Source organism: Diceros bicornis, chromosome 15, assembly GCF_020826845.1.
Source record: "Diceros bicornis minor isolate mBicDic1 chromosome 15, mDicBic1.mat.cur, whole genome shotgun sequence".
Classification (NCBI taxonomy): Eukaryota; Metazoa; Chordata; class Mammalia; order Perissodactyla; family Rhinocerotidae; genus Diceros; species Diceros bicornis.
Genome location: NC_080754.1, coordinates 59,715,122 through 59,741,908, shown reverse-complemented (window position 1 = coordinate 59,741,908; position 26,787 = coordinate 59,715,122). Strand labels below are relative to the sequence as shown.

General features: G+C 38.9%; 1 protein-coding gene across 1 annotated transcript in view; it reads left to right on the top strand.

The window, feature by feature from the left end:
* The window catches only part of PPM1L (protein phosphatase, Mg2+/Mn2+ dependent 1L), a 287,240-nt gene that overhangs the window by 170,192 nt on the left and 90,261 nt on the right, over window positions 1-26,787 (top strand). The window contains exon 2 of the mRNA XM_058556438.1: window positions 24,295-24,469. Within this exon, the coding sequence (XP_058412421.1) occupies window positions 24,295-24,469 (175 nt within the window). The remainder of the gene's footprint in view (window positions 1-24,294; window positions 24,470-26,787) is intronic.

The following is a 26,787-nucleotide window of genomic DNA, read 5'->3' as shown; positions in this document are numbered from 1 at the left end:
TTCAATCTAATGGTGTAATTACCATATGTCATTAATCCTATTCCTACAGGGAATTGGTCTTTTTTTTTTTTCTTTTAAAGCTAGAGGGTAACAAGAGCAGATGTTTTCAGCTTTAACACGTTATTCATTTTAAATGTAAGTTGACAAGTTGAGGATATGAAAAACAAGAAATCTAGATTATCAGTTTCTTAAAAAGTGGAAACCATTAAGCTGTGTTCAAAAAGAACGCCTCGTGGCATCCCGCTTCTGTGCTGGTATTAGTGTAAGACAACTTCTTGCTGCATCTCCTATTTTTAGACTTGGATTTTCTCTGGGTTACATCTGTGCCTGCTCTGCTCTTCCCCACCCCAAATACTTTTTTTGCAGGTTCCCTGCTGCGACCAAAATCAAATGATTGGAAAGGAGGGAAGGGTAATATTTAAGGGGTAAATTTAAGAGATTACACATTCAATGTTCCCTTGCTCACTCTTCTCTAGGAGAAAGAGGTGGTACAATCTATTATTTTATCACAAAAGTAATATGTATTTGTTGTAGAAATCCTTAAAAAACCCCAAAAAACTTAAAGAAGAAAAAAAAATCACGTGTAGTTCCTCCAGCCAGAGAGAACCACTCTTGATAGTGGTTCTGTGTGGTGGTATACAGCCTTATTTTATGTTATGTGAGTTCATCCCATAGGACAGTTTGGTAAACTTTTTCAGTTAGCGATATACTGTAAATATTTGATGTTATTAAGACTGCTTTTACATCATCATTTTTGGTCGCTGTATGGTGTTCTTTCTATCATATGAATGTATCTAGATAGGGACAAACCATATTTATCTGAAGACAGAAGCCTTCATGCCCCGAACCCCGAAGGCAGGTCACCATCTGTATAACCCAGGACCCAGTGAGGACCTGTGTACTGCTCCATGAAGGCCGGGCTGCTGGGACAGTCCAGACAACTGGTAGGACTTGGAGGAGGGTCTCGACTGCTCCGTCTCTGCTTTCTCATGCTTGGTGCCTCGCTCCTTGGTGGCTGAAAAAAGCCTTGGGAGAGGGTTTGTCAGTTACCATTGCTCAAAGCAAACAAGATAATTTACATATAATTTTTTTTTTCTTTAAAGCTATGAGAACATGCAGTCTGTGGGGACTGTTCAACTTCTTTTAATTATCAATAATGACTCTTGTGAACTTTACATTGGCAATCATTTAATTCTCTCATCCTGCAGGATGTAGTTTAGATTCTAATCTGTTAATCTAATCTCAAACTCCAGCTCCATCTTTAAAGAATTGTGTAATTTGCAACAACTAAGGTAACCTTTCTGGCGGGGAGCAGGGAGAGGGAGTGACTGGCTGCGTACATTGGTATGCGTGTATAAATGCCTCTTCTTTGTGTTTGGTATCATGTAGTCAAAAGAGTAGTGATCCATCACTTACAGTTTGCCAGGCCAGAAATGCTGCACTGCAGCAGAGACACTGGAAAATGTGACGATAGCCTGTGCTGGCAGTGCTGAAGTAGCCTTGCATAAATATGGATGCTGCCCTTCCCTGTTTGTTTTTCCCAGCTGACTTGTCCTGGGGCCTGGAGCTGTGCACCTCAGGAAGCTGAGAGCAGCATGAGCCTCAGTGAAGGAGTCCTAATTGCACGAAATCAAAGCTCATTGAGTCAGCCAGGTCATTAACTGCTTGATATTTAATTATTAGCTGCTCCACTGCTGGAAAATGTCATCAGGCCCCTGTACTAAATCTGCTCCTAAAGAATGCATTTTCCCTTTGCATGGTTCATGTTTTAATGTACTGTAGAAAGATCAGGAAAACATTTTGACAATCTAGTAAAGCTGGAGGTGCCAGCTGCTGTGTCCTCAGCTACCATTGCCCTCCCAGGCCTGCATCTGACTGTCGGCAAGCCTAGCAGAAGAAACATATTCCAAGATGCGGCAATAACCTGGCACTCCCCTGGGTCCCGTTTGAGATGGATCCTTGACCCTAGGTATTTTGTTGGTCTGTTTGTTTCTCTCTTCTGTTACAACTGTCACGTGTGGGGAATTCAGGGAGAATTTTTCATTGAATTTTTTAACATGATTTTAATGGCCCAGAATTCATTCCACCCTAGGTATCTGTCTAACGACATGTGAAGAACTTACACAGCGTCTTCTCTAAATAGCTGTAAGTGAATAGAGTTTCTCAGACATTTAGCATTCCCAAGGGTGTGTTTTGTTTTGTATTTTGAAATATGGTTTCAACGTTAACAGAATTGTTTTTTAAGGTACTAGGTATTTTGCTTGTGTAATTATACTAGTTAGCTAAGGCAGAAATGTTATAACGTAAAACAACCTAAGAAGTGACGTGTTAGAAGGTCAGCCCCGTGGCGTAGTGGTTAAGTGCACGCGCTCCGCTGCTGGCGGCCCGGTTCGGATCCCAGGTGCACACCGACGCACCACTTGTCAGGCCATGCTGTGGCAGCATCCCAGATAAAGTAGAGGAAGATGGGCACAGATGTTAGCCCAGGGCCGGTCTTCCTTAGCAAAAAGAGGAGGGTTAGCGTGGATGTTAGCTCAGGGCTGATCTTCCTCACAAAAAAAAAAAAAGTGAAGCATTAGAAATAGTTGTGAGATTTATGTTTCCCAAATAGACTTAATAAATCTTGCTTAATATTATTATATTATATATTAATATTATTGTTATGTTGTTATATTATATATAATATTAATATTATATATTAATATATATATTATATATATATTAATTTCCTTTTTAGGAGAGTTTAATTTATTTGTCATCATAATTATTTTATTGATCATGACCTTTTAAATGATTCTTTAATATTTTTCATCATTTCACATAGGTAGGGTACAGTATATATTAATAGTTATGCAGTTTTTGATAGATTGAAGCGTAATGAATTTCACTTGAGAAAACCAATCTAGTGTAGTTTTTGCGTTGGCCAAGTGGATTGTTTTTCCTCCCAATTTTAGTTTACTTTCATTGCAGTGATACACGTATGGTTCTTAGCTCAGTGCCTGGCCCATAGTAAGAGGTCAATAATGTTAGCACTTGTGAACATTTTCATTATATTCACCAAAATATTTCAGTTCATTTTTTACCTCGAGTAGCAGCTTGTATGTTTTTGTTTGAAATAATTAAATCTCCAACTATTTACATAATCTCACAGAATTAAAGAAAAAGTAAACTCTGAATAAATTTCAATAAAATGTGTTTCCCAGGAGCTAGTAAAATAATTTAAATTCATTTCATAGTTGTCTCTGGATTAAAACTCTTCTCATTTATCATCCATATCATTTAATGATAAAAGAATGTAAAACCACATAAGGGAAATCTTTGATAGAACAGGAATAAAATACCTATTGACTGGTTAAAGCATTTCAATACTTTGTATTATTTTTAAAATTCTGTATTTGTCTAGATCCCAAATGTTTTATGCCCAAAAGTGCAATGAATTAGCATAAAGAGTCATTGAATGGTAGAAACTTATGCCACAAGTTCAGGATACCTTCTAAGTGTGTGTATTTCAGTATTTAAATTATTGTTCAATATTATTTTTTACAGGTATAGATCTCCATAAAATTAAGAGTGTGTGGCTTAAGTTTGATGATATTTCAATCTTTTTTAAAAAATTGGCATCAAGAGTACTTGCCATAAAGCGTTGTGTTTTTAAATTCTTGCAAGTATTTTTCCTGCTTCATTCTTATAGCATGACTGCTTATTAACACCACACTCTTGTAATGTTGAAAACCCGTCACACTAGGTCTCATTTTTGCTGCCTTAGTTAAGACTCAGCAAGAGAATTGCTGTTGTTAATAAATGGATTGCTTCATTGTCACTAATGTGACAGCAGGAATTTGAAGCCATCTGATTTCTTAGCTGGTTCTGTGAATTCAGTAATGGCTTCATACTGCCAGTTGATGGCTGCTAAGACACCAAAGCTAACAGAGAGGTTTTGGAGAAACTTCTGTTCCAATGATATGTGAAAATATGAGCATATTTTTAACTGTCTGGATAGTCAGTATGCCCTCTGTTAGGCTTATACAATTTAATTTTGAGAGATTGTTACTTAATATGATACCTGCAGAACAGAAAGTTTGCAAAACAGATATTAGGAACCTGTGAACTATTATTTTTCTTTGCTAGTCTGTTGAATTATAGTTAGTTCTCAGGCTTTCCAGGGTATATAGGTTTTACAGGTTTTTTTTCCCCTCCCTTATCTTACTCATTAGCACCTTCAAAGTAGGATGATATGATAAAGGGGGAAAAGTTAAATGAATAAATTTTAAAAATTCATAAAATTTAAGACAGAAAGGGATTTTGAAGATCCTCCAACCCAGTCTTTGCCCTTCAGCCCACTCTCGTGTCTTACAGATGAGGAGACTGAAGGCCAGAGAGGTTAAGGAATGTGTTTAAGAGCATACGGCTGCCGAGCTGGCCAGTGGCAGTGTGACCTAGAACCCAGGTTTCCTAGTCTTCTTTGAAACTCTTTCCAAAAGAAGCTGGAACAAGGGAAAACTTGATTGTCCCACAGTTTACTATGGAATAGAATGAATTACCCAAGGAAAGCATGTCTAGCCCACTTCCAAAGGTTTTTTAAGTAGGTGGGAGAGACTATCATTAGAGCAGTCCACAGTAGGAACCCAGGACAGACCACGGCAGTCATCCAACATATTGTTTAGAATGAGTTCTGGGCATTAGCCGGGAAGTTTATTTTTTAAAATAACATCCATAAATTAGTTCAGCTATTCTTTAAAGGTCGTAGAGATAAGAATAACTCCATTTCTTCATGCATTCTGAACCTTTGATCCACCACATTTAATTCACAAGTGTATGAAGTAGCCCAACAAGAATGTTATATTTCTTCCTTCTTCCACCAAGTGCATTAGGAAGGTAAGTTATCATATAGGTCATCCTTTTAAGTCATCCTTTCCGTGATTATTGCCTACTTAAAGAACAATTGAATTGTATAATTGAAATTTGAGAAGAGAGTAGAACTTAAATGTTCCCACAAGAAAAAGAAAAGAAAAGAAGCAAAAGAAGAAAAAGACAGGGGCTGGCTCGGTGACGTAGCAGTTGAGTCTTCGCTGCTTCAGCGGCCTTGGGTTCGTGGGTTTGGATCCCGGGCGCAGACCAACACACTGCTTGTCAAGCCATGCTGTGGTGGCGTCCCATATAAAGTAGAGGAGGATGGGCACAGATGTTTGGTCAGGGCAAATCTTGCTCAGCAAAAGAGAGGATTGGCAACGGATGTTAGCTCAGGGCTAATCTTCCTCACAAAAAAAGAAGAAAAAGATAAATATGAAGTGATGGGGTGTTAATTAACTGGGTGGGGGGAATCCTTTCACAATGTGTACATATATCAAATCACCATGGTGTACATTTTAAATATCTTACAAATTTATATGTCGACTGTACTTCAGTAAAGCCGAAAAAAGAGCAACTGAAACTTGACTCTGATTACTTTGGAATTTCTCTGGAAAGTGTTTATAGGGCCCAAAAGCATAATTAACTATGCAGCCTGGAAATTGTTTTAAAAAAACTTTTTAATCTCAAATGTTAAAGTCAGTTTAAGGCCCTGGTAGGCAATTGTGTTTGAAAATAATTTATCTGTTTCCATCTGACTTACTATGACGAACTTAATATGTCTACTTCAGATCTCCCTTCTGCCATGCTTTTCCTGTAGCATTGCATCCTCCACACTGCTGCCCCACGTGCTGTTTTAAATCACAAACCTGGTGGTCCATTCCTTTGTTTAAAACACTGTAGGGATTTGCTTATATTGTAGACTCTACAGGAAGATTCTTTACAAGCTGTGGATTTAATTATTTGGTCCTAGAATCAGATAGTCACTCGGGTTGAAATCCCAGCTACACCATTTACTAAGCTAAGCAAGGTAGCTAACCTTTTTGGGCCTTATCTGAAAAATGGGCCTAAAAATAGTACATACTTGTGAGAGTCATACAGAGGACTAAATAAGATAGTGCATTCAAGTGCTGAGCCTAGTGTTCATCATATAGAAAAATTTCAATAAATATTAGCTCTTGCTATTTATTATCATAGAATTAAAATTCCTAAGTATACATACATTGTTCTACCCTGCTGTTAGTTCTTCATCTTCTGCCATTTCCTCCACCTTTCCCTCTCCCTTGAAACACACATACACACTCTTCACACCAGCCCGAAAACCCAATTTTGGCCTCAAGTATACCAGGCTTTTCATGCCTCTGTCTTTTGTGGGCTGTGCTCTCTGCCTGCACTTGCTACCCATCACACTGTTCTGCACATCCCTTACATCCCTCAGGACTCAGCGCACGTGTCTTCTGACATGGTGCTTCCAAGTCTTCTCAATTAGAGAATTTATTGCACTCTTTTGTAGTTATCGCTTTCCCAGTCATTTGCTTCCTTAAATCATAAGTTCTTTGAGGGCAAGAACTCTGTCTTTTTGCTCTCTATATTAGCATGATGCTAGGAGCTTCATTAACACTCAAAAAATGTTGAAAGAATGAATAATTGAATGAATTACTAGGCTTGCTTTGTAACTCAGTACAGGCAGCTTCAGCTTTTCATAACTGAAATTTTGACAATTGCTGGTCTAGTAGACAAGAGGACAACCACCCTTTACTACATTTATTCAGGTTCCCTCTGGAATATCATGGAAGTTTGGCGTTTCACTTGATTCAGCGGTGCCATCTGGTGGAGAAAAGGGTAACTACAGGTGCAAGCTTAACCAAAACCATATGGAAGTTAGGATGATTACTGTTCATTAATATGGAAGTTTCCACTGTTTCATGGTGGTTTCCAGAAGCATAGTCAGGAAAAACTCCCTGGTAATTGTTCTTTCATTCTTGTACATTTGGTTTCTTAGTATTTTAAGAAGTTGGTCAATCATGAATAATATTTGAAAACAATGTGGCTAATAAGATGTATGTAACTAAATATTGTTTACCTGAACAGTATGTGATAGAATAAAACTGGAAAGTCTTATAATACTTGTTTATAAAAATATTTAAGCTCTGTGACTTTAGGAATTTTCCAGACCCTAATTGCTTTTCTAATTGCTTTAGCTCATATAGAGAATAGTGAAAACCAGTGGCAGAGATCATACAGCAAATGGTCCATCCATTGTATATAGCTCTAACTTGCTAGACTGCATATGAATTTTTTCTTATAAAATAGTGAAAAATATAGTGTAGTGACTTAAGTGATTTAAGGTAAACTGATTATCTAAAATTTGGATATTGACTTTTTAAAATGTTTCTGTGACACTGAAGTCTTGATTCATTCATTCACCAAGCATTTATTGGGCACCTACCGAATGCCTGATACTGTACAAACTGCTAAAGAACCAGAGATGAAAGATATAGTTTCAATTTTGACCCAAATAATCAATATTTAGGTAAGAATGCAAAGCTATATAACTTTGCATAAGACAAATCATACCCACTCCATTTAGATTTTCGTAAGAGTTGCTTATGTTCGTTGACCCATCTATGTGCATTATAAACATCATAGGTATAAAGTTACCGGTTCTATTCATGCCATTTTGATGGGCTTTCTAGGAGTATATGAATCAAAGGGAAATTATGATTTCCGATAAAAAGTAGATATGCATTCAACATTCACATTTCTGACTTCTTACACTGCATTTATCTGAAGGATAGATCCCCCCGCCCCGTCCCCCCCTTTTCAACTATCTGGAGCGCTGTCATGAACCAGGAAGTAAGTGAAGAAGGACTAAGGGGATAATAATCACAAAGCCCGTGTACCTTTTTCCAATAAGAAGGTTAAACATTTTCCACGTCTCTAGGCTAGATAATTGTGCATAAAGTAGCTGCTTAGAAGCAGAATTACCTGCCTATGAAGGGAGAACCACGAGCTTCTCCCAGCAATCAGGGTGATTTGGTGTGGGAACCAACTTCATGTGCAGGAGACATGCCTCCCTTCATGTTCCAAAGATGGCCTTAAATCCTCAAAAGAATGCTGGATTTTCTTCTGTGTGTTCTCTGTGAAAAACTGTGCAAGTATGTGTTTCACTTCAGAAACATTTCTATCAAAAGAGGTTAAAATAATTTTTTATCATTTAGAGTATTACAGTTGAGTTAAATGGGACATTCACTTATGTGGAACTCTTCATTCCCTGATGGCACTTGTTAAATGAGGTATTACAGAATTGAGCTATCATTGGTAGAACTTTAATTTGAAAAATTGCATAGGACACACACGTATATATCCAAATTTAATTTTCTCTTTAAGTGAAGAACTAGAAAGGACCTGAGAATTTACCTAGTTCTTGGGAAGGATACTATTAAAGTACTATATTAAAATGTGTTATATATAAAATGTTGTTTTGTAAAGCTCTTGAAGGAAAGATTTCACACAGAGCTGGCAAGTCACTTATTTTATAAATAGCTATTCAAAGCAAATAGCCAGCCACCTGTCTTATAAAGTCCTATTACTTTCACCATTTAATTGCCTGAATGTGAATATATGGTTTGTTTTAGAAAAGAAAGCTTGGTTTGTTGAGTGTGTCTCATAAGTCATGTTGACTTATTTAATATAACTTCTTTATCCTAGGGCACTAGATCAACACAATATGTTTTGAAGAAGAATCATAGGTCCCACCTTGGAGAATAAAAAGAAATTAATAATTGAATATTGTAGATTGCAAAGTTTATAGTTTTTCTAGTCTTATAATTTCCATACTGATTTATGACATTTGGAAATTGTTTGTTGCAACAATAAATCTTTAGGTGGATCTCTCTTTGGATGTAGACTGTCTGGGTCTAGGATGTAAAGATAGGACACTGCTCCACAGCAGATTGGGTTTTGCTTGCAATTTCAGAGACACCAGCCCTCACTAAGCCATTCATTATTTTTTAAGGTTGAAGCAGCTGTGGATTACTATAATTATGAATTTATTATGTCTCTGCCAATCGACCATGAATCCTAATTCAAACTTTACATGTCTCTTTGGAACTCTGTTATTTTCTTGTGATTATGTGGTTCCTAGCAAATGACAGTTTTGAGAATCCAAAGTTGCTTAAGTTAGTTTTTTAGGGGGCATCGCCAGTTGCCCATTGTTTTTGGAATGCCTAATGACCTTTTCATTTTTAATGTTACATCAAGTTGAAGCAGCCACTCTTTATAATGTCTGGCTGCATTTTTATTCACCCCTTTCCTCTAAGGATTGCTACAGAGCTACAATTTCCAAGACTACCTCTGACTTTTTAGGTTGTATGATCAAGTGGAAAGCAATAGAATGTGTAAGAAATCTCTCTGGGAAGCCGGCCCTGTGGCCTAGTGGTTAAGTTTAGTGTGCTCCGCTTCAGTGGCTCGGGTTCGGTTCCTGGGCATGGAGCTACACCACTCATCAGTGGCCATGCTGTGGCAGCGACCCACGTACAAAATAGAGGAGGATTGGCACAGATGAAAAAAAAGAAATCTCTCTGGGGTGTTAGATTTTTTAAGTCACTTTATTGGGTTCACATAGTAAATTATGTGTACTTATGTTTTAGAACTGATGACATTGTTTTGTGGTTATCTCTTTAGTTATTTCTGTAGCTGGATTGTGAGCTATTTCAAGGTGACAACTCTGTACAACTTATTTTTATACACCTAGAACCCAGCACAGGGCTCAATCCATGCAGGCAAATAATAAATGTAAGCTAAATAATATGAATAACATATATATATGTATATACACACACACACCCACACACACGTGTATATCTGCTTATTTTGCTTTAGTTTGGCCGTTCATCTATACCAGGGTTTGCAGCCTGTCTCTGTAGAGCTCCATGTGGTGGTTTTGTATGTCATCTGTACTCTGTCTCAGCTGTTCAGCTCTGCCGTTGAAGTTCGGAAGCAGCCATAGACGATATGAAACAATTGAGTAGAACTATGTTCTGATCGAACTTCATTCACAAAAACACGTGTTTGGGCTGTAGTTTGACACCCGGAATTTAGCCCACGTCTCATAAACAGGTTTCAGCTCGTGTGCTAACTTTGATTGATTGGTGGAATACTGTATTGAGAAGGATTCTCAGGGTGGGTCTGGGCTCAATGGCAAATAATTCTTTGAGTAATAGTGTCTGCCATAAGCATTATTATTATTTGGTGAGGAAGATTCACCCTGAGCTAACATCTGTTGCCAATCTTCGTCTTTTTTTGCTTGAGGAAGATTAGCCCTGAACTAACATCTGTGCCAGTCTTCCTCTATTTTGTATGTGGGTCACCACCACAGCATGGCTTGATAAGTGGTGTAGGTCCACGCCCGGGATCTGAACCCACAAACCTGGGCCGCCAAAGCGGAGCATGCCAGACTTAACCACTATGCCATGGGGCAGGCCCCCTATAAGCATTATTTTGATCCTTCCTATAATTTCTTTTAAGGACAGTCTGACCTGTGTTGCCTTTATTTCTTTGCTTTGGGTTCTAGGAAACTCAGTCCATTTTTAATTCATCTCTAACAAATAAAAGAAATCTTAAGGCATATATTTTGTGTCTCAGTTTTATCCCTGTCTTCATCTCAACTTTGTTATCTTATTTTTCTTAGCCCCAAATTCCTAAAACTTGCCTACACAAAATATTTATGAAACTATAGATTTGGTTGAAGAGCAAAGGACTATCAGAGGTGTGCAGGGGCACGTCTGTAAAACCTAGCTAATCATACCTACCTTTCAGTGGTGTTGTGAGGATTAAATGAAGTAACTTATATAAAGTATTAAGCTTAGTACCTGGCAACCAGTAAGTACTCAGTATATGATAGCTGTTAAATATATGCCAGCTAAAGAGCTGGGCCAGCCCACCTAGAGGGTAAATTACATTATATATGATTTCTCCAGCCCTCCTCCCAGGTGGGAGGGAAGACCCCTGGAGATGTGAATGCTCTCTCGTTTACCCAGATTTCATCTTTCTGAATTAAGTTCCTCCCAGTGGAAAATACTCGGCTACACTATACATTTGAGTCTTTTTTCCTACTCTTCTGTTTGTGGGGAACTTTCTGCGTGAAATAGGACCATATATCCACACAGGAGGATAATGAAGTGAGATTTGGAGTGGGGAGACCACTGGGCTTCTTTCTTACCCTCCTGAGGCAATTTCCATACATTTCCTAAAACAGGAGAGCACATTTTAGTTTTATTCCTCTGACTTTTTGGGCAAGAATTTTACAACTTAGGACGAATGATTCCAAGCTAGTTGATTTTATCAGTTGATGCTGTTTTAGCTCATAGTTCCGTTCATAAGCGAACATCTTTTCTGACCTAAAAAAAATGAATAGTGTAAGTCACCCAGATGTGTTATGACTCTGTATGTTATTGCTAAAAGGTCAAAACTTGGTGTAAATTCGACTCTTGAGAGTCATATGGAAGGAGAGCTAAAGTTCTACCAGTTGCCTACAGTGAACAAAGATTGGCCACAGTGTGAGGACCAGGTGAGAAAGACAAAGAATGAAAAACACGTGAGGCATTGACTGAGAAGTCGAGAGCTTGCTGGGGCCTAACGTGGTTCTTAACTCAGATTCTTTGTAAGAAACCCATTTTAATGAAAAGAAATTCAAAAACTAATCCCCCCCCCACACAACAGAAGTTGTTATTGGTTTTATTTGGGCAGGCGTAGTGCACATGCTCCTTTCCTTCTGTTCTCAGCTGGTATCTGACAGCTCTGGGGCTGGTATCTGACACCTCAGAGCACAAGGTCATCTTGAAGCCTTGCTTCCTGTAAAATTGCAACTTTCATTCACCCGTGGCTCTCATTTATTCACATTTTTGAAAATTCATGCCAATAAAATCTGCTTCTCTTTACTGCCTCTATTGACTTCTTCCTCCTTCCCCCTTTGTCTGTGAGCCTCCTAATCCTGTTTTAGATCTCGGCTCAAGCATCGCTCTCTCAGGGAAGCCTTGCTTCTCCCCACCAGGCTGTTTATGTTCTTTTGTTATATCTCCTCAAAGAACCTGTTTCTTTCCTTAGAGCACTTCTCCTTACACTTATACACTGACTTAAACGATTATTTGGTTAATTTTTGTCTCCCCGCTAGACCACAAGCACCATGAGAGCAGAGACATGTCGACTTTTGCCCACCATTTATTCCTGGCACCTAGCACAGTGCTTGCTACACAGTAGACACTCAATAAACGTTAACTGAAAGGATGTAGTTCTAACCTGTGACTGCATGCCTGCCCTTCCAGCTGTTGTCTTTTGGAGCTGAAGCAGGACTTGGGAGAGGGTGTATTTTTCCCTGTAAAGTCCATGAACTATTTGACCATTAAAATTTTAACAAGTATCATTTTATATGTACACAAGCAGGTGCATTCACTGCTGAAATTATAGCTTTTCCTCGCACTTAGTTATCCCATTTTCCTCTTGCTAAAATAAGATACCCTTTCAAACTCTGTATGCAGAAGTTATGCAACACTGCTGGTGACGCTGATTGGCTTTCCCTTCTGCTACATTTTGCTACAACTTGCCAGGCTTCAAAATTCCCCAGCAGAGGGCAGGTCAGCGTTCTGACCGTGCCTGGGCATGGTCAAGAGGAAATCGCTGTGCTTTCAAGGTGATTTGCCAGAGGTCACATTGAGGCCTGTTCCACACAGCCTGCTGAGACTTGCTTGATTGCCCACAAGCTGTTGGACAAGGGTTCCAGGTGCTCCTGGCAGCAGACGTACTCAAGGTCAGTTAGCTTGCTTCAGGGAAGGACTGAACCTTTCAGAGGCCGAGCAGATTGGCAATTTTATACGATAAAAAAGCCTGTGGCACTGAGGGTAGACGGCTCACGTGGGAATGTCACTGCATACAGTCAAGGTTTTTACAAGAATTAAAAATTTGCTTTCTAAACTGAGTCTAGGGGATGCAGGAGGGCTGTTATTGTGGAGGGCCTGGTAGAACTCGGGATGTACATCAGAATTCATTGTATAGCTTTGTAAAAATACAGGTGCCTAGACCTTATAAAATCGGAACTCTAAGGGGTAGAAACTGGTGGGTTTCACCCTTTAGTGAGCCTGTTAAAATACAGCACAAGCTAAAAAAGCAGATTCTAGAGTCCCACTCGAAATATCTTGATTTACTAAATATGGAGCAAGACCCATATTCTGCAGTTTTAAGAAGACATCCCCTGCCCCCACCCCAGGTGATTCAGAAGCAGTTGGTTGGAGTACCACCCTTGAGAAACACTGATCAAATCCAACCACCTCAATTTGTAGAGAAAACTAAATTAACCCTATTCCTAGTGCCCCTCCTGTGCATGGATCTAATAAGGCTTCACTGTGACCCAGTTCATGAAATTCATGACTTCATACCTGGGTTCCTAAAATGGGACACTAGATGGTGTGTGTGTGTGTGTGTGTGTGTGTGTGTGTGTGTGTGTTTCTGAGAAGAATATCCATTGCTCTCAGATTTTCATTTAGGTTCAAAATTATACAAAAATAATGGGAAACACTTTCTTAGTTTGAGATACAACAGGCTCTGGCTCTGTCTAAACCAGCAGTCCTATTTCCTGTAGTATTAAACAAGATTTGGTGCTCAAGAAGTATAAAATAGTATGACATCTGTATGCTTTATGGCAGAAGAGTGGCAAATGTCAGAGTGATGAGAAGAAACACAGTGCGCCTGGTCCTTTTATCTTTTATGTTTGTGGTCGTGTAGAATTATTACTGATGGAGTATTAAGCCTGATTTTAAAGCGCCCTCCCCATCCTTTTCTTCCAGCTTGCCTACACTGAGTTAGGTGTTAAGGTGTTAGGAAAGACCACGTATGTGAAAAAGCTTTTGTTATACCTGCTAGTTACTCAAATTAGTGAGGAGACCAAGAGGGGACTGGATGGAGACATTATGAGGTGATTGAGAGCTGTAGTAGAGGTCTGAAGGAAGGGCAGCGCTGAGGCAGCGCAGGTGAGGGAGCAATGGCTTTTGTTCTGGAGAAGACTGCTTTTGCAGCCTAAGCAGTGATTCCTGTCTGTACAGAAGAAGTTTTAAAACTATGTGCATACAATAGATGCTACTGAATGCATTCTTTCTTTACCTATGTGTGAGATACAACAAATTAAGTTTTCTTTGTGAGGTTAGCCTCAAAAAAGTTTTGGTGATAGGTCTTGCAGGTGGAGCCAGAGATGGAGAAGAGTAAATTAAACCTTACAGCAGTATAGATCCTTATGTTTTCCTCCATACAGGGTTAAATTTCAGAGTAAACAAGGTCTCTCTTTCCTGACCTTCACTTTCCCACTTTATACCTCATTCCCAGGAATTTCTCTGGGTGCTTTCCTGCTTCTTATTCCACTTTCCTATGTGTAAAAATCTGATCAACTTGTCCACTCTAAGACTGAACATTTCTTAGTGTATTACTCCTCCTTAAAATATCTCCTTTTGCAGGGCCGGCCCGGTGGCACAAGCGGTTAAGTGCCCGCGCTCCGCTGCGGTGGCCCAGAGTTCGCGGGTTCAGATCCCGGGCGCCCACTGACACACTGCTTGGCAAGCTATGCTGTGGCGGCATCCCATGTAAAGTGGAGGAAGATGGGCGTGGATGTTAGCTCAGGACCAGTCTTCCTCAGCAGAAAAAGAAAGAAGAGGATTGGCAGATGTTAGCACAGGGCTAATCTCCTCTCACACACATACAAAATCTGCTTTTGATAGGGGAAGAACTAGCATAAACTAGAGATTGAAAGCTGTAATGACTGAATTTCAGAAATCAAAGAGAGCCAAAAGGGAAAATGATTTGGGGCAGGGATCCTTTTTGGGTTACTCATCACATTACATAAGACAGTTACCAGATTCCTGGACAGAAAGATGGACCCTTCTCCACACCCCCACTACACATACAGGAGTCTAAATCTAATACTGGTTTTGAAGGCACTACTTCAAGTCATGTCAGGCTAGGGACATCAGCCCAACTGGCATTGGCTTTGAGTTTCCCTGCCACCCTGGTCACACCTGCTCTGTGGAGGTGTTCCCTAAATAGCCTGACAGGTAGCTGTGGAGCAGATGCCAAGTGAGGCCCAAGAGGGGTTCTCTGGCCCTATTGGTAGCCAAGGAACATTTTGTCTGACTATGTTTTGGCTGCCTTCCTGAGGCAATTGTTCTATTGTCATAGCTATAGAGTTCTTTTTGATTAATTACTCATGAGTGTTTTATAATTTGTTTATAACTGTTGGTCCCTTTGGCTTCCTGAATCCTTAAGGGCATTTTCAGTTAGCATTCCGCATGGAACCTAGCACTCATGGAAGTTAATATTTACCCCAAGCTTTATAGCCTACGATTCAGAAATGGAAGGAAATTTTATCAGTAATTAACCATAATTTTCTTTGAAATATGAAACATTTTTCTGTCTGTAAACAAACATTACCTCACATTTTTCTTCTATAGATCTCAAGTGTATAGAATGTGAAACAGTTTCTTACTTCTTTCTATAACTGCTGAAAAGATAGGAACTCACGTGCCACACAAATTTAACAGGACTGCTTTGGCTGAGTGCTACTCGTTTTCTCAACAGATTGATGAACAAATCTGCTGGTAGGCTGCTTTTATGTTCCCATCTCTCAGGAGAACTTAAATGTGTATGTGTGCTTTAAAAAAAAAATTAAAAGAGGGACCATGGAACTAGTCTAGCCTGTTCCCCCTGATACTCTGGAATATGTGTGGTCACTGAGGGGCAAAGAATTCATTAATCATCAGTTTCTTAGTGGGGAAATAACTTCAACTTTTCTCCAGGCTGTAACCAGGTAATTGTTTTAATCCCTTAGAGTTTGAATGTAGATAAGATTAGGAAAATGGACCACGTGGCTAAACAGTATTTGATACCTTGGCTAATTGTATCTTACTGTGATTAGAGTGTAGGGATCTAGAAAAGGGAGGTAATTTACTTTTTATACATAAAAAGCAACCGTCTGCAGCCTGGGAAGCCATCATTCCGGAGGCGGAGTTTGAGTTCTGTTTTCACGCTATGGCGTGCGTCGTGCTACCTTGTGAATATGGCCTCGGATTAAATGTGGATCAGATGACTGATAAAGTTATTAAAGGTTTGTCATCTGAGGAATCCCAGAGGGACTGTCCTGAATAACCTATAACTTAGCAGTCATCACCTTAACGTTTAAACTAAATGAAAACTTCAATCTCCGTATTAAGTAGGTTATATGATTTCAAGTTCCTTGCATGCTGAGTGTTATGTCCTCTGTGGTGGTCATTTTGCCAAACAACTGACTAGCATCTGCATGTCCATGGCTTTGGTTCTCTAGAGCAATCTCAAATCTCCATAATAAGCATAGGATTTCATTTCTATACTTCAGGTGTAAGCCTGGGATTGTCTCCTGTTGCCATCTCTCTTGAAGGAATCACATTCACCTTCTTGAGGCAGAATTATGAATTCAGGAGTGCAAGATGGTCCTCTCAAAGATGGTTTTCTTATTTAAATAACCACTCCAGGTTAGAAATGTCAAAGACTAAAAATGGTAAGAAATGCGGCTCTTGGCAGGCGTGAGAGAGGAACAACTCCCTCGCCTTATGTCCTCTTCCTGGTGGGCAAGGGCACTCACTCGGACTTAGTTTTAAAGTGCCTGGAGCCAAAGAGCAGTTGTCAAAAGTTAATGATATGTTACTGCAGGAAAGATGGATTCCAAGGTGGACCTCAGTAAATTACCTGTGGTCTGTGTGCTGGCTGCTGCCAGATCAGCACGTGTATGGTCACTTCCCTTCAAGGGCAGGGAAACCTTATCTGCAGTGAAATAGGACTCCCTTCTCTCTTCTGTCTTCCTGTGGCACGAATTTTGAAGGACCTCCTTTATGATCTCTACTTTATCTCGTGAATGCCTAGCAATCATCCCCAAGTTACCTCTTCCCAAAATTCAGCTCTTTTCCTACTGAGGATTTGCGGAATTGATTTCCCATCTTACCTCGCTTGTATGTCTTTCTCCAGAGTCTGCTTCTCACCCAGAGGGTCCCTGATCAGTGTTAACTCTGCCCTCAACCTGGGTCCAAGGATCAGCCCCTTTGCTTTAGGCTCCTTTTGATCCAGTTTTGGAAGCCTGTGTCCATTCGCAACCAATACTCATATCCGAAGTGGTAACACTGCATGTTCCAAGTCAGGCATCTGTGTGGTGTGAATATAAACCAAAAGATGCGGCCATCAATTATTTGTCCATTCCTTTCAATGGCACTTGAGGATTTCTCTCTGCCCAATTACAGTTGTGTGTGTGTGTGTTAAATAAAATGAAAGAGAAGGGCAATTTATAATCAGGGAATTTGAAAGATATTAAAATTCTGAAACCTATTTTTATCTTGGCAAAGCACACCCTAGACTATCCTTGAGGCAAAAGTGGGTATATTTTCTTACGGTGCGTTTCCCAGGTTTCGTAGTCTTTGAATCTCATCTGTTGGTTTTTCAGAGTTGCTTTGAAATTGTGTCAGGCCCAACATTTATAACATAACTTATTACAAACTTAATGATAAAATCCATTCCTTGATTTTAAAAATATCTTCTAAGTAAGAATTTATTGCATATGGGGAGCTTTCTTTCTTTTGAATACTATAGCTAAAACTTTTAAATATAAAATTGCATACTATAGATTAAGTCTTAGAATTGGTAATAAAATAGAACATTTGATTTAAAAGGAGTGGGCAAAAAATAAAAAATTCCCACAACTGTGAAAATATGCAGTATAAAAATAAGAATTATAAGGCATATTTTCATAGTTAAGGACGTCAGAAACCTGTTTTTAAGTTTATTAAAGTTCAAAATGAATAGTAACTTGATCTTTGCAAATTCCTGGAGAACAAATGCTAAAAGTGATTTGAACATAGGTCTGATTTACTCATGATCTTTCTTTAATGGAGGCTCTATTAGAATTTAATTCAATATCGCTTAATATCTTTTCTTGAAAATAGCTTTTGCCTCGCTGGAACTTGTAACCAAAATCATTAGTCTGGTATTTTTCTTTGGAGTTCTATAAAATAAATCTTTTCCTCGTGGAGGTTTTTCTTTTTTGAGGAGTGGTGATGTATATTCCATATAATATGGAAAGGTGGATAGTTTTCAGGCTTGCAGTTAAATGTTCAAAAGTAAATTTAGTACATTATGTTGCACATACATTAGGTTATACTCAGTTTTCTCTTTACTCTCAGTAGCACCACCGTTGTCTTTAGCTTCGAGTTTTGCAACATGGAAGCCATTGTACATCTTTTTCTTTCCCATCTGTCACCAAGCTTTGCTCGTGGGCTTGTTTGTTCCCTTCTTAAGGACTTTATCCTAGCCTGGGGCTGCTTTACTTCACAAAGGAATGACCACAGGAGGCATCGCTTTCTTTTTAAAAAATTGTGGTTTTTTCTTTTTCTTTTTCTTTTCTGGTTTAAAAGTGATTGGTATTTCCTGCTCCACCACTCACTGCATAACCAACGGTAAGTTACTTGACCTCTCTGACTCGGTTTCCTCATCTATAAAAACCTGTTATGGTTATTGTGAGGATTACATAAACAAACGTGAAATAAACATGTAAAGCATTCAGCACAGTGCCCGGTGCGTAGAAAATGGGCAATCATTTTTCTATTATGTTTATTGTAGAAAATTTGGAAAATGCAAAAAACTACATAGAGAAAAAAGTTAATATCACCCAAACTCTTACTACTCTAAGATAACTAATGATACGTATTAATATAATTCAGCTAATTTTCTTCTCATACAGGTAGTATTCAAACTATTTTGTAATTTGCTTTTCATTAGGGACATTTTCCCACGTAATTTAGTATTCTTTCATAACATGATTTTTAATAGCTGCATTGTATTCCATTGCATGGATATCCCACAATTTAATCAACCAATTTCTAGACAAATTTTCATTGTCGTGGGTAATACTTTGATAAATGTGTTTGCACACATGTCTTTATGCTCATCTTGAACTTTTTCTTAAAATAAATTCCTAGAAAGATTATAAGGTAAAAGGTGTAAACTATTTTAAAGTTTTTGTTAAATTTTTTTCATTTTCTGTCCAAAAAGATTGTTCAGTTTATACTATAATCACAGTGTAGAAGGCAAGTTTTCCTTTCCTTCAAACTTTTTGTGTCCTTCCTTTCATCTCATTCTATTTCAGAGCATTTTAAACTCAGCTTCAAGCACATTCTTCCTCAAATAAGATTTGATCATTGATTTCCCCTTTTGAGACCTTTCTGTTGTTTCCTGTTACCAACTGCTGCCAATCCAAACTCCTGGTTTAACAGAGAGTTGAATTCTCCAGCTGCCAGCTCTCGCATATTCCTAGTTTTATCAACTTCATTTCTTTTTTTTTTTTTTTTTGGTGAGGAAGATTAGCCCTGAGCTAACATCTGTTGCCAATTCTCCTCTTTTTGCTGAGGAAGATTGGCCCTGGGCTAACATCGATGCCCATCTTCCTCTACTTTGTATGTGGGACGCCAGCCACAGCATGGCTTGTTAAGCGGTGCATAGGTCCGCGCCCAGGACCTGAACCTGTGAACCCTGGGCTGCTGAATCGGAGCATGCAAACTTAACCACTATGCTGCCAGGCCAGCCCCTATCGACTTCATATCTTATTACTTCTCCTATGAACTCATATTCACTACTTTCTGGATTGCTTTTCTTTCCTCCAGTAAGTGCTTCTTAACCTCAAAACCGATCTGTAAATGCCACCAGAATGATTTCCTGACTCTTTCTCGTCCCCTCTCCTTAATTTCTCTCCCTAGAGGCCGCTTAGCACTTAACATAGCTCTAATGTTAAGTGAATATGTTAATTCATCTCAAGATTCATGCCCATTTTTGTATTGCTTTGTAAGATGTGTTTTCCAGTATTCCACGTGTGGATTTGGTGTGCACATTATATTGCAGGTTCCTCCATGGCAGAGGTTTGTTCTCCCAACACTGTCGAGTCTAACGTGCTGTACTCAGCAGACACTCAATAAATTGGAATTGGCTAGGTGACAGGTTTTCTTTCTAAGATGAATTGTGAAGCATTTAGCAGCTTTTAAAATACACTTTGCACTCCTGCTCCCCCTCCCCCTGCCAAATTCTTTCATATATATTGATTATTTCTTAAACAACATACCAGTGTAATAGAAAATAGTTTTTTTAGCATAATGACCAGTATCAGCCTTGTACCTACTGGGTTCCCAGAATCTAGATCCTTGATCATTCTGCCTCTTTTCTTCCATCCTTTGCGTCCATTGAGTACTTTTTGCAGGGTCTACTCTAGCCCTTCAGTGTCCTCCAGACTGAGGTTAGCGTGGGTAACATAAGTGCATGCAAATTCTGTAAGAAGGGGCATTGGGCACCCTTTGTGCCCTGCCTCACAAGCTTTTTATCCCAGCTGGTAACCATCTTCTCAGGTGTAACCAGAGGAACCTGTGAAATATGCAGCTTCTGCTTTCTGCCCTAAGGCGTCTCTGTCACCACCTGGGGTGTGTTTGGGACCCTGCTCAGCCTTTCAGACGAGCACAAACCTGAATGTGCAGGCAGAGTTAACACCCCACGAGACAACCCATAACTCAGGGGCACAGTTCTGAGGTACGTTCTGCATGATCCCTCAGAGGGTCCCTAGCAGAATCAAGCCCATTGCCAAATGAAGAAATAAAGGCAAGAATGAGACAATCAAACAGTTATGGAGAGGAAAGCGTTAAATAAAGCTTCGTATACAGCTTTGTATGTCAAGTACATAATTTACCATTTTGGCATGTGAAGGATGATTTAGGTTTGAGCTGTTTACTTTCCTAAAATAATGACATCCATGATAATTAAAGACCAAGTGTAGTTCCATTTGCCAGTAGAAACCAGACTCATGCTCTATCTGGAATCATGAAAGGAGGTTCTGACTGCAGGCAAAGAATTATGAACTGTCAAAAAGTTTTCTCCGACGGTTATCTCAAAGTCTCTGATTCTTGGATACAGTCAAGATATTAAGCTTCTATGGTACAAAGCACTGGACCAGATGCTGGGGGAACACGAGGGTGTGGTAAATACAGTCCTTATCTCAGCCAAACTGGGGAGCTAAAATACCTATACCTATACCAATACCTATATAAATACTTGAAAGACTGTTGGGTGCTATTAGGTGTGTTCACCAACAGAGTTTATAGCATTTGAGCCAAACTTTGAAGGATATGAAGGATTAGTCAAAACTAATAATTGCTGTACTTTCACTAAAAGTTACAGAATGATAACAGATAAGAAGAAGCTGTATCTGTGAAGATACACAATGATAACACCATAAATTGCTCCAAAAAATATAAATTACTGCACAAATGGAAGATACTGATAATGGTAACAATAATGTTGTTTCTGGAATGGGTAGGTTATAAGTATATGCAATTTAGGATTTAAGCTACCAGTAACACTTATCATTGATTAAAGAATAAATAAATAATCTTATATTTTAATTTTGCTTTTCACTTCATTTTTAGAATTCCAGTGAAATTCTTAAATTTAAATTGCTCTTTGTATTGTTTATTACTTGTGGAATAATTCCAATCTCAGTTAATAATATTTCAGCCTGTTTTTTAACATAGTTCATGGTTGAACCTAAGATTTATCTGCCATTTGAGTACATTTAGAGCACCTCCTCATTGTGAAGGTGATTTCTTGAAATATATTGACAGAATCTAGTATTTTGCTAGAGCTGTTCCTCTTAAGAACAGACTGTTTTCTAACTGAAATGCCTAAATATAACTCCAATCTAGTAAAAAATGTAGGCCCTATTCAAAGACCTATATCATGATTTTAATTAAAAAAGTAATTTTCATTTCAAATACAGTCAGTGGGCACAATTAGAAGGAACTATGTGGTATGCTTTCAGTAATACAGAGTACACCAATATTTGTAAAATGTGCATTATAGAATTATTTCCTGTACCTCACAGGTATTTCCAAGGAAAAAAATTAAAGATAGATGTTACACTGAATAGCAAGGTGTAGTATGAGTTTAAAAATAGTCATTCTGCAGTGTGTCTCTTCATTTTCCAGTGTCAAGAGAAGATTGTTATTAAACTCTAGAATTAAATATGTTGTGCTAATGTGCTGAATCAATTTACATTTTATGGAATAATTTTATTTGTTTTGCACTAGCCAGCTGGCAGAGAAATTGAATAATGTTGGTTGTATTTAAAAGTTATAATTTCATCAGCACCTGACTTAGGAAATCTAAATATAAATGTGGAAATAAAAAGTATTGTGTGCTATATTTGGCTACTCTGAAGACTGAAATATAACTTTGCCCACCACTTTTCCTGGGAGATTAGTTGTCATTGTTCTGGCAAGTTTCTTTTCATCCTAAATTTTGCTAACGTTTAAAAGGAAAACTATGAAAGTTACCAAAAAAACAAATTTTTTGTGTGTGACGAAGATTAGCCCTGAGCTAACATCGTTGCCAATCCTCCTCTTTTTGCTGAGGAAGATTGGCCCTGGGCTAACATCCGTGCCCATCTTCCTCTACTATATATGGGACACTGCCGCAGCATGGCTTGACAAGTGGTACATTGGTCTGCACCTGGGATCCGAACCTGCAAACCCCGGGCCGCCCAGGCGGAGTGCACGAACTTAACTGCTACGGGGCCACCCGGGCCAGCCCCCAAAAAAACATATTTTAAAGATAATTTTTAAAAGATGAAATAGTAAGAACATTGAAACAATACAGAAATGTGGAAAATAAAAAGTATCTTCCACAACTAGAGTATATCCTTCCACATCTTCTCTCATACATATATGGTAATACAAAATACAGTATATACATATACATATGCTTTACATAAAAAGGATATACTGTCACTGGTATTGTGCAACTTTGTTTTTTAATCTTAACAAAATATATCATGACGTTCTTCCTTGTCAGTACATACAGACCTATTTCATTTTTTTCCAAAAGCTCTAGAGCATACTAGTCTATAAATGAAAAAAAACTGAACTCCTGTTGATGAGCATATACTGTATATATATTGTGTGTGTTTTTAACTCAAACTTGTTTTAAATTATACAATTAGTAGCTGTTCAGGGTTTTTAAAAAATATATTAAACTATGTAGATGGGTCTTTGCCTTATTCTAGGCTCATACCCCAGAGACAATCCTTTTTAAGTTACTTTTGTTTAAGTTTTCTACTGGTTGTGCATATAATTTTAAACATATATGTATGCCTTCATTTATTGTTTTACCAACTTTACACCCCATGCATATGATGCAGGACTGCACTGCAAGGAGATGCCAAACTCTTGGCACTCTCAAGAGACATGTTTTAAGAATTTCGGAATTCCCCTGATTCATACATGCCACTCTATCACCTGATTTCTCTCTTTAAGTTCTGTTTAACTTTAACTGTGATTCTCAACTGGGAGAGTGAAGAGTATGCTATCTTCCCAGCCCACCGGAAGAGCATATCAGAATCTTTGGGAAGGTCTTTTTCACATACCTTCCTTCCTACCTCCAAGGGAAGCATGCTTACCTGGTTGAAAGTCACTGCCTGTACTTTCAGATGTTACTAGTCTGTTGCACAGATAGTGTAGAAGCAGAAAAAGAACCCAAGAGTAATATTTATAAAGGCCAAGACATTTAAGTGACTAACAGTTTTTTTTTCAGGTTAAGTGATATCATTGTCTTAGATTTCTTCATTTCCATTTATCCCATTATTCCATTATTAGCCCTAGCAAAGAGCCTCTTCTTTGTCTTCACTTCACAAGAGTTCTCGTGTAAGCATTAATGAGTGGAAGACAGCAAAGCAAAGCAGGGATGCGGGTGCCGTAGCATGCGTGGGCTTGCTGCAGAGATGAGTGACTGGCTTCTGCATTCTAGACAAGGGCAGGTCAGATTTATGTCCAGGAAAATTACTGCCACAGGGCCTTCAGAGTTCACTGGGATAGTTGAAACTCTGAGTACAAACCAAATCCATCATCTTGTATACACCTTTAAACCTGATAGAAAACTCTTAGAGGTCTGTGGTTCTGTCTATCTGAAGATCCACCTTAGTTGGTATAGTGGAGTCTAAAAATGATTGGGGCCGGCCCAGTGGCTTGGCAGTTGAGTGCGCGCGCTCCGCTGCTGGCGGCCCGGGTTTGGACCCCGGGCGCGCACCGACACACCACTTCTCCGACCATGCTGGGGCCGCGTCCCACATACAGCAACTAGAAGGATGTGCAGCTATGACATACAACTATCTACTGGGGCTTTGGGGGGGAAAAATAAATAAATAAAATCTTTAAAAAAGAAAAAATGACAGGGACAAGGATGTGCTTGTCTGGAGAGTCGGTTCCACAGTGCTCTGAGTTCTCACAACAGCACCTGAGGGCACGTGAAAAGCCTAAGATGAGAAATACTGATGAGGTTCTCTGCCTGTTTTATCTGCAGACTGCCGCTGAATATGTAAAATCTCGACTCCCAGAGGCCCTTAAACAGCATCTTCAGGACTACGAGAAGGACAAAGAAAATAGTGTATTGTCTTACCAGACCATCCTTGAACAGCAGATTCTGTCAATTGACCGAGAAATGCTAGAAAAATTGACTGTATCCTATGATGAAGCAGGTATGTTTGTCTTTAATACACACGCAAACACATGTACATACATACACACAACTTTTTTCCCTGCAGAAATTTCTTTATAGACCTTGGTTAGATTTAGGCCCTTTTCTAAGGTAGCAGATGAAGGGCACACTGGATTCAAAGTTATATAACATGGATTAACAGTAAGTTTCTTCTCTGCAGTTTTAGTATCAAAAATTTCATCGGGAGATTCCTAAAAATGGCCCTTAAATATCAAATCCCTTGTAAATTTTTGATCTTTTTTAAATGGAATTTTTCTGGCCTTTTATCAACCATGTACTCCTATTGATATAATCTTTTAAAGTGTCACTTCAATTTTGGATACCAGCTGAAAACTCTTACATCCAATAATCCAAGAACCGTTATTTGCTTCAAGTATTATCTTTTTAATTTCAAAGATTTTCTTTTCTACAGAGGTACTGTTTTTTTCTTGAAGTTTCAAACTCAACTTGACTTTCCTTTAGCTCCTCAGATGAATCCTAGCCCCTAATACCACACCAGAGACTTCGGTTCACTGCCTGCCGTAAGTTCATTCCATCCAAGGGAGCTTATTAATGAAGGCATAGACAGACCTCCTTGTAACACCATTTTTATTTGTGACATAGTCTGTCAGCCAACACTCAGTTTTAATAAAACCAGTGCAGTATTACTTGGAATTATTAAAATCCTTAATAAAATTACACTTAGGAGAAATACCCTGATTAAAATGGTCATACCTCCTCTCTCCCCAACCCCCCCAAAATAGAGAAAAAAGTACAGGAAAATAGATTTCTAATGGTCAGATGTTGGTAGTATTAATCCCTATTTCAATACCAGGAACTTCTGTTTTTCTTTCCATGAGGAAGTTGTTAGTTTGCGTCTTATTTTCTTCAATATGATGTAAGCAGTCTTGATGCTGATATTCTTAACATTTTACTTCAAGCTTAAATAGCAAACAGAAGAGCAAATTAAAAAAAATACAAAACGATTATGCTACGTATGCCTAACCACTAGTGCAGTATTTCTAGTTATTAAGCTGTTCCCATTTACGTTCTGCCCTCTGACCCTTGTACATCTCTCTCAGGCAGGATCCACATTCTAGCCTTGCCCAGGACATCGCTACTCCCTCTGATCCTCCTTTGCTTTATGAATTTTCCAGACATATTGGCTTTAGGCCTGTTGGGTGGTTAGTTATTTGGTCTCTGTGTTTGTCTTGTTTTTAACATTCTTGCCTTTGGAATTCACATTCATCTCTTCTCTCATCCCTCATGGAATAAAGTAAGGCTATGATCAGCCCAATCAAAATAGTATTTAAATATTCATAGAATTTTAGAGATCATAGAACTCATATAGTCCACCCATTTCCTGTCCCTATAACTACTTTATGGTGAGAGAACTGGGCCCCACAGACTTGCCTGCAATAACACAGTTACTCAGTTGTGGAGCTGGGACTTCAGCCTCCTAATACCAGCCAGGCTGGGCTCCACCACATTAAAGCCAGTTCTCGCTCACTCTGGGCATGTGGTGAATGCATAGCAATATACTAGGCTGTATATTGGAAGAAAGAGGGAAGAGCATTCAAAAAGCAGGGAAAATCTGAGATGTGGAAAACATCACTTTTCCTTAAAGTCCAGCTGGGGAACTAAAACATCTATGTATGACTACGGGAGGAACATTTCTGAGGAATCAAGGAATAAATACACTCTGTAATATCTACAAGCTACTCGAGAGAAGCTGAGGGGATGTGGGGTGAAGGAAGAGTGCAAGTGGCTCAGGTTTTCAGTGGAATTCTTAGGGGAGGGCATCAGTTTAAACCCTGAAGGACGAATGCTGAACGTGGAGAGAAGACAGACACAGTCTGTGAGGATGAGGGGGAGGAGTGAACATCAGCCGCAGCCTCCCACCACTCCATTTTTCCTTCCTCAGGAGTAATTTTCCACTCACCTACACTGTGGTTGGGCAGGTACTAATCTGCAGAGGTACATTTGTACACGGCCTTCAGGGGCCAATCCTTTGCACCGAATTAATCTATCAATAACTGCAGCAAGAAACAGTGGGAATAACTACAGGATTGAGAGTTAGAGGATCTAAATTCCAGGTCTTTCCTGCAGCTTAATACTTGTGTGATCCTTAGGAAATTAATCTCTTAGAGCCTCTGTTTCTTCATCTATGAGGTTGGGCTAATAATATCCCACAGGCTTATTATGGTAATAAAATTTATCATGTTTGGAGAAGTCCTTAGAAATCATATTGCAAATGCTGTTCATGCTGAAAGAGAACAGATTTGGATTTTGTTTGTCCTTCAGACAAATTTAAAGACT